The sequence below is a fragment of the Lipomyces doorenjongii genome (assembly GCF_038497915.1).
Source record: "Lipomyces doorenjongii strain NRRL Y-27504 unplaced genomic scaffold V1508scaffold_206, whole genome shotgun sequence".
NCBI classification, from domain to species: domain Eukaryota; kingdom Fungi; phylum Ascomycota; class Lipomycetes; order Lipomycetales; family Lipomycetaceae; genus Lipomyces; species Lipomyces doorenjongii.
In genome coordinates, this window is record NW_027118273.1 from 1 (window position 1) to 7,671 (window position 7,671).

At 45.5% G+C, this 7,671-nt stretch overlaps 4 protein-coding genes across 4 annotated transcripts; 1 reads left to right on the plus strand and 3 right to left on the minus strand.

Moving 5' to 3' along the window:
- V1508DRAFT_109551 (NADP-dependent oxidoreductase domain-containing protein) lies at nt 1-1,699 on the minus strand. Its single transcript, XM_066935863.1, has 6 exons — nt 1,232-1,699; nt 1,089-1,182; nt 994-1,035; nt 862-929; nt 526-812; nt 1-477 (listed from the first exon to the last, which is right to left on the minus strand). The coding sequence occupies exons 1-6, from the start codon at nt 1,252-1,254 to the stop codon at nt 113-115; spliced, it is 879 nt and encodes a 292-aa protein (XP_066792010.1). The 5' UTR covers nt 1,255-1,699; the 3' UTR covers nt 1-112.
- Nucleotides 1,700-1,731: 32 nt separating this feature from the next.
- V1508DRAFT_407283 (uncharacterized protein) lies at nt 1,732-3,214 on the minus strand (the record flags this gene model as incomplete). Its single annotated transcript, XM_066938846.1, has 6 exons — nt 1,732-1,870; nt 1,894-2,026; nt 2,125-2,285; nt 2,308-2,387; nt 2,481-2,975; nt 3,158-3,214. 6 exons carry the CDS (start codon nt 3,212-3,214, stop codon nt 1,732-1,734), a joined length of 1,065 nt encoding a protein of 354 aa, XP_066792011.1.
- A 777-nt stretch (nt 3,215-3,991) lies between these two features.
- V1508DRAFT_446977 (uncharacterized protein) lies at nt 3,992-6,098 on the plus strand (the record flags this gene model as incomplete). Its single annotated transcript, XM_066942441.1, has 2 exons — nt 3,992-3,994; nt 4,046-6,098. 2 exons carry the CDS (start codon nt 3,992-3,994, stop codon nt 5,729-5,731), a joined length of 1,689 nt encoding a protein of 562 aa, XP_066792012.1. The 3' UTR covers nt 5,732-6,098.
- Nucleotides 5,866-7,337, minus strand: V1508DRAFT_109600 (PQ loop repeat-domain-containing protein). Its single transcript, XM_066935864.1, has 2 exons — nt 6,994-7,337; nt 5,866-6,911 (listed from the first exon to the last, which is right to left on the minus strand). The coding sequence occupies exons 1-2, from the start codon at nt 7,012-7,014 to the stop codon at nt 6,195-6,197; spliced, it is 738 nt and encodes a 245-aa protein (XP_066792013.1). The 5' UTR covers nt 7,015-7,337; the 3' UTR covers nt 5,866-6,194.
- Nucleotides 7,338-7,671: the final 334 nt, after the last annotated feature.

The window sequence follows — 7,671 nt, forward strand, 5'->3', positions numbered from 1 at the left end:
ACTAATGACCTTGGGCGACAATGGCTTCAAGAAGTCTTCGATAAATATACTCGGGATCGGACTAAAGGCAAATATCGACTACTAATATTGGACGGCCACGGAAGTCATGTTATCAGTTGTCATCGGTATCGAACACTTTCACACCCCACTGCGGAACCACAACTCTGACAGACTTGTTCTTGTAAACACAGTTCAACTCCTCAAAATCCGCCTCTTCCAACACGAAGTCCTGGAAATTTTGCTCAATCCTTGGCAGCGTAACAGATTTCGGTATAACGGACGTGCCGCGCTGGATAGCCCAGGATATAAGCACCTGTGCTGCACTCTTGTTGTATTTGGCAGCCATCTCCTTGATCGAGGGTTCTTCTTGCAAATGGCCGGTGTTTGACCCAAGGGGAGAATAGGCTGTTACGTGAATGCGGTGGTCAGCGCAAAATTTGAGGAGTTCATGCTGAGGATTAAGTGGATGCAATTCCACTAATTTATCAGCCCCAGTCATCCTAGAAATACAAATAAATGATATACCTTGATTTGCTGCCGGGACAAGTTTTGTAGACTCAGCATCCAACAATCGCTGCAAATATTTCGTCGAGAAATTCGACACGCCGATAGCTTTCACAAGTCCCGTATCAATAAGTTTCTGCATCTCCGCCCATGTCTTCACGAAATCCCATTCCGATTCAGGCAGTTGTTTATTGTCTTTATCCATGCCGACTGGCCAGTGCATGAGGTATAAATCGACATAGTCGAGCCCGAGGTGTTTTAAACTGTCTTCAATGCCTCTGGACACTTTGTTGTGGTAGGTATTCCATCTGGCGAGTCAGTCAGTCAATGCACAATTAATTCATCGTAGGAACGTACAGTTTCGTTGTGAGGAAAATTTGCTCGCGTGGGATTTGGCTGTTGCGAATGGCCTGTCCGACCACCGTCTCGTTCCCGTATATCTATGACTACGAATAAGAATTTATTAACATTCATGATCCAATGACCTACCAATGCCGTGTCAATATGTCGATAACCAAGTCTCAACGCAGCCTAGACCTATATTAATCTCCTCCTCCCGAGAAATAAATTTCACATCTGCGTACGGTAACCGCGGCGTACACTTCTCTAGATGGAGATCTCCAGGTTCCGAGGCCGAGTGCAGGAATCTTAGTGCCAGTGTTGAGTGTGAAATAACGACTGCTGAATATTAGATAATTCGCAGTTAACCAGTTCATTAATGACTCACCCTGTTGCCATTATATTCTGCATCGCGGTAAACTGTTAACGGCGTCGGGATAGGACATGCGTTGATCGATGACGTCACACTATAACTAACAGTTCAATTATTTTAGACGCCAAAAGACTCAGTTGTCACAATTTAGTCAGTTGACCGTGTCATAGGAGACAATTTTGGTGAAGCTCATTTAATGTTTGGTTGATTACTTGTGCAAAGGTAAAATATGAATTTCAGATTATATAAGTACATGTGTATCTCGACAACCACCTCTCAAAAACAGCACTATGAACTCGTCTCCATAATCATCAATCATAATCAGCGTCGAACCCTATCAATCACAACCGCCTATCGAAGTATCTGATGCGGCGACATTGTGAGTCAAAAAGATTGTACTCATCAACATTTCATGGTGCTTTGCATGTGCAGCATACCGAGATGCCGAAGCGTTCTAGCGGTTTGAGCGGGCTTGGATAAATATTTGAGCAGTCGTGCACTCTATTGATATCAGCTTATTGTCGATTTGGAGTAATAACTGAAGAGAGGAGGCCATTTGTCGATACGAACTCTATCGCAGTAACATGCGACGTGCCTAAGAGAGCTAATATTCCCGCCGGCGAAACCCCTTCACTGCGTTTAACCTCAAATGCTCTAGTAATCCCAAATTCGAAAACTCCCTCAACGCATCATCCATCGCAGTGTGTCCAAGCACAAGTCTCCTCAACGCCGGACACGACATCGTAATCGCACGCACCAAATTATAGTTACTCGAGCCAATTGGTCCGTCCGGAGCACATGAAGCCGCGGCTTTGTCGTAAAAAAGATTCAGGAATTATCCGGCTCAGAAGATAAATCCAGTGCAGTTAATAGCGCGCCGCCCGTATTCCGTAGCATATCATTCACACTCTGGTTTGTCAATCGATATATGTTTAACAGCGTCAGGCTTTGGAGATTTGTTCTGTTTGCCACACCCTCTAACCGCTGGCACACGAATACTTGGCTCACTGTGGTACAGAATAGGGTCAAGTTCACGCACCGGGTGATTGTGATCGGGGACGACGGAGTACTTGATCGTGATATCCGTTAACGGAAGCGTATGCACGGACAGGTCACAGAAGTTAGTGATATAATGCGAGTCAGTGGTGTCATCGACATCAGGGTACGCAATCTGTGTAATAGTTCATCGCGAAATGGCGGGGAATAGTTTAATCATTGAACGGATTCCGCTCCGACAGAGCGTAATTTTGTTAGTGCGGTACACTCTCTCAAGCTGGTCTGGATACGTGTGGTCCGCCGACGGATCAGCAGACCCAATTCTGAGACGCTCCAACCGTCTCATTTCTCTCAGGTCGGAAGCAAGCACGTCGTCGATGAGAATAACGCCTTTGAACAAGTCATACCAATCGGCACACAACCAGAGACTGCGGAGCTGAGTTAGTGGATGTCCAAGAAACATCCTGACCAAGCTATTGATATGAATCGATAATTCAGTCACTTGACCCAGCCGGTCAGGCATCCTTGAATCGGAAAATGCAGGCAGCTGGGATTCAATATGCAGCCTGCGCAGTTTAGTCCAGTCATTGCCAAATATTATATCTTCACAGTCGCCGGTATTGTGTTCATCACAACTGATATACAGCTCCTCAGCAGACTCAAGCAACTTAGGACGACTATCGAATACCACGCAAGCTGTAACCAGTCCATTCGAGTTTTGAAAACCAACGACTGCCCACAGAGGCGCGTCGATAAAGTCTCTCTAGAGCTTGCACACATTCCTGACCGTCAGCAAATCTTCGAAGGACAATGCCGAAGTATCGCTAAGCGGACTTCAGCTGGAAGACAGTAGAAGGGATCCTGCTGACTATCACATAACATCCAGTTCGGTATACAATGGTCTATTTCAGGTTAGACTCGCCGATCAAATGCTTTGAGTCCTACCTCTACTAGATCTCCAGTTCGACTATTCATCTGCGGAGCAATTGTCAATCGTAGCATCGTGTTGCTGGACCAGGATATCAGGCTGATCCATCGTATACTTTAAATAATATTAGCGTTGTATGCGACGGTGACCGTTATAGCGTTCGCATGGAGCCCGCCGAAACGAGATGCAGCCGCGGCAGCTAAAGACGCGGCTGAAACGTAGACGCTCAGCACGGCAGTGCAAACCCAAACTTCGGGGAAAACGTAAAATCCGAAATCGCGCTGCTATTTGCGATCTGTTCTGTAATGAGGCCCTAGTTCCATTTTCGGAGGCTTAGTTAGGTAGACGACTACGGCGTTACTCAGACGAAGCACTTACTTGTTTAATCGAATTAGTATCTAATCAGAAGATGAGCCGCAAGTTAGACATCACGTCTAATGTAGATGGAAACTGAGACGTCCTGCATTGTTAACATTAGACACCCGTCGTATTTTAGTTGGTAGTGCCGACAGCGCGATAGTTAGTCAAGATTTACGCTACTGCGCGCAGAGAGAGAAATTAAGTACACATGATGCTTGAAAAGATGACGGGAAAATAATTATATTTATAACTTAATGTAATTCATAATGGCGGATTTACATCGCAGTCCAAGAATGGATTACGTCAGCTTCACGGTTGGATTCGCCGCTTGCGGCGCACACATCATAATGTAATCACACAATGATATATTCATTATGTCAAAGTCATTCACTACGAACCGGCTTCCATAACATAGTTCAGATAAATAGAACTACATGAATGAGGAGAGACTCCTCGTTTGATCACTAGGCTTTGGGGCTGATTAAGTCGACATGGTATGTGTGCTGTTGTTATTTGGGTATATGTCGCTGGCTATTAATTCATAGAAGACACAAATCTCTACTCGATTTGATCCAAATAACTATCTGCCTCTTGAAATATTCATTCGGATTCTTCAGTATTGCCCATTCAACCATATTGTTCGTTGCCAGCTTGTCAGCAAATCCTGGCGCGCCATAATCATTGATAGTTCAGAACTTTGGACTGATCTTGACTTTCGAGAAGCCAATTGGCCTCTATCTGCTGCAGTAGTCAAAGAAGGCATAGAAAGATCTCGGGGCGGTTTGTCGCAAGTACAATTGTGCGAGCTCGATGATGAGGATGAAGCATTTTGCGAGGAGTTATTGTCGCGCAACACATGGCCGAGGTTAACAACTGTGCGACTTGAATCTCGATTTCAGAGAATTGCAGATGACAATTTGTTTATGAAAAATCTCGCCAGCTTGACAATACACATCAAAGATGCACCAGCTTACGTAAGCACTGTACTTCTGATCCGACCACCGCACAATTTAAGAGAATTATCCTTCCATGTAGACTGGTTTGAGCTATTCAGGGACACTATTCATTTTGACATCCCCATTGACAACACAACCACTGTTCCTAACCTCGAATCCCTTCGTATCGGATCCGAAGACCAGGAAGAAAAATATCTATACCGATATCTCACGTCGCCACTCTTTACCGTCAATAAATGGATCCTGATGTGGATGATCGGACTACAGAGGTTACTTTATGTTTTTCCCGGTTTGAGGAGCTTCAGCATGGTTAGGATTGATGCCTTTGCCATTGGAGAAGGTGGCTTTCAGCATTCTGCCGAGCTGGATTTTACTCAATTGCAGCATCTGGAGGAAGTGGTGGTCAAGTACTCGATGGTACCTCAGATATTATTGAACAGCAACTGTGAGAAGCTGATATTTGTATGTTCCACTGAAATCCCCCGGTTTGTGATCGTGACAGATGATGGCCATTTACATGACTCGCACGGCAAGGGTGGCCCGTCGCTGAAACAGTTGACACTCGCGGACGTTGCATATCCGTTCTTGGGGAACTTTTCGTTAATTCGAATTTTACGTAGTGTTGACAGTCAATATTTGACCACGCTCAACTTATCATCTGCATGCTACCATCGGAGATTAATTGATTACTCGTCCACAGTATTCTCCGACATCGACGTCCCTATGGTCCATTACGAATCTGATGACATTGTTAACCACTACACTCTGGCTCAAATTGTCGTTCTTCTGTGTCCGCGACTGAGGCATTTGACTTTAGGGAACACAATTACAGATGAATCGCTGATGCCTTTTGGGACGCTAGCGGAATTAGAGGATGCAGAAATCTGGTATTCATCAGATGTCACGCGTTTTGGAATATTTGACCTGCTGAGAATTCCCTACGACGCGGAATTGGTGCAGTTGAAGTACATCCCGACGGAGGAAGTCATCGCTTCAATTGCCACACTCAGTTCTCCTATCCAGCGCCTTACTATCCGTGACTGTCGTAATATCTACCCAAAATCTCTTGAGCCACTCTGTACTCGCTTTGCCGTGGAAGTGAATGTCCACAGTACCACAACGTTTACAATCAACGGGACCACTAATAATTTGGATTTACTTACGCATTATCGGTCACATGTACATGGTTATGATCGGATCAGGGATCTACCAGAGCAAAGAAATAGGCTCGAAGTTGTACGAAATGGGTGGCGCAGTGATGCACACTGGATTTAATTTGGTTACAACAGGAGTCCTGGATATTAACTGGTAAATTGATGGCTTGACATAGAAATGCATGACCTTTATATTTGGACTGTGATCTTGTGCGCTGCTCTTGAAAGCCAATGAATATACCAGAGGCAAAATTATTAAATATTGTGTCCTAATTAAGGTTTTCATATATTTTATCCAGCGTAACTCAGAGTTTCTGAGAGAACAGGAATCAACTTGCATTGTAATGAAGATATGTTCTGCGTTGTGGTGCACGGAAGATATTTCCGCCATGCTGATTGAGGAATATGATACACAAGCTTACAGCCAAATGAGCTTTGAGGTTTAACCCCTCGAGCTATCAGCATCTCCATATTAAATGCAGCAACACTGTGCTCCATCTAGTTATGGCAGTGCTTTAATGTCATACAGTGTCAAGTTACAGCGGGCACTTCATAGCAGAGACCCTTCAGATCTCCTATCATAGTCAATTATTAATGTTGTGGGTTTCATGCTTCTCGCTCTGTCGTCGCCGCCGTCGTCCGATTCTAAACCACCAACCGACATGCGACAGCACGATCCCAGCCTCCATGATCGGCATGAGCGCATACAGCACTATGCCCAGATAATCAATTGTCTTATTATCACCTTGTGGGACCAGTAGGCTCGCAAAGGAAAATATCGCACCCACACTATCGATTGCTAAAAAGACGAAATTGATACCCACGACCTGGCCCTGACGACGGGCAAGATCCACATATGGTGGGATCAAGCCAGTGGCTATGAGAATCGCGGCCAAAATGCCGATCAAAAGGAGTGGCCAGCAAGTCGATCTGGGGTTATTTAAGTATAAGGCGGACTTCTGGAGTGGGATGACGATTGCGACTTGCAGAGCACCACAAAATACTGAAATGCTCATGATCCAGGCAATTGTTTTCCAATATGGCACCTTGTGGTTATAGTATAGACACTGAGCCCAAGTTATGAGTGAGAGAGCAGTGAAGATCTCTGGCTGGACCATAAGTGGGATGTTGGGTTTCTGAACAAGGAAGTAGATGCCGAAGAGAACGCCTGCAAAGGCCCAAAGGAGGAGCATCAGGCGAGGAAGTCCTTCCGTTGATTTTCGCCGGTAGTTGGTGTATATTTGGGGGACGAGTTGGATACACCAGAGGACGGTGCCTATCGTGCCAAGGACGGTGCTGACCTGAAGAAATATTGTTAGTATTAGTCGCAACCACATGCGTTAGTAGATGTCATGAACAGAAAAAAATAAAATTGGGACTGACCGTGGCAGCTGGCGCTCTCATTCTGCAAGTTCCTATACCGAACACCTAAATTTATCATGAAAGGTTGTACATTCGGAAATTCTTGATAAACTATCGCAACAACACGGATAGAAGACTCATCGAAAAGCAGCATTGCGGCCACGACCTACTTGTAGGGAGAGAACAAGATAGACCAGAACATGACTTCAGCAGAATCATTTTAAAGCGGAGAGATACTAACAGCCAATCTCTCTGGACTTCGATGTCACGTTGTATTTAGAGGGAACAACAGCCAGCAGGATGGAATGAAACAGCATGTCATTCGAAGCGTGCGGTTTGTCGCATCAGCGGCAGGCTTAGCTTTTACATGGAATTCCGAAGGCCAGTACGTCATCTGCCGCGGCTGATTGGTGCACGCCAGCCGCGAGCATGATATCAATAATTTGCCAGGGGCAAAGCCAGGGGCACCCTCGAAGTAGCCCCAGTTAGCCTAAGATGCCTCTGGAATTGAGTTAGGGTTGGGGCCAAGTCGTCCCCTATTTCAGTTGCCATTATTCCCACCTGCGAAGGTTAGGGTTATCCAATTTAGCCGTCAGGAAATGCAACACTTACTTGATTTAGACGGCCACCAAACCGCGGCTTTTGAACTTGCGAACAAAATGCCGAGATGTGGTGGTCCCGCCCTGCATGCCACCTGGC

What these genes read in the sequence shown, in the direction of transcription:
- V1508DRAFT_109551 (XM_066935863.1), bottom strand. Translation starts at nt 1,254, where the DNA reads ATGCAGAATATAATGGCAACAGG. An exon ending in ATTTTCCTCACAACGAAACT is followed by an intron (nt 813 to 861) that starts GTACGTTCCTAC and finishes CTGACTCGCCAG; the next exon opens with ATGGAATACCTACCACAACA. An exon ending in TGTCCCGGCAGCAAATCAAG is followed by an intron (nt 478 to 525) that starts GTATATCATTTA and finishes CTGATAAATTAG; the next exon opens with TGGAATTGCATCCACTTAAT.
- V1508DRAFT_109600 (XM_066935864.1), bottom strand. Translation starts at nt 7,014, where the DNA reads ATGAGAGCGCCAGCTGCCACG. An exon ending in TGAGAGCGCCAGCTGCCACG is followed by an intron (nt 6,912 to 6,993) that starts GTCAGTCCCAAT and finishes ATATTTCTTCAG; the next exon opens with GTCAGCACCGTCCTTGGCAC.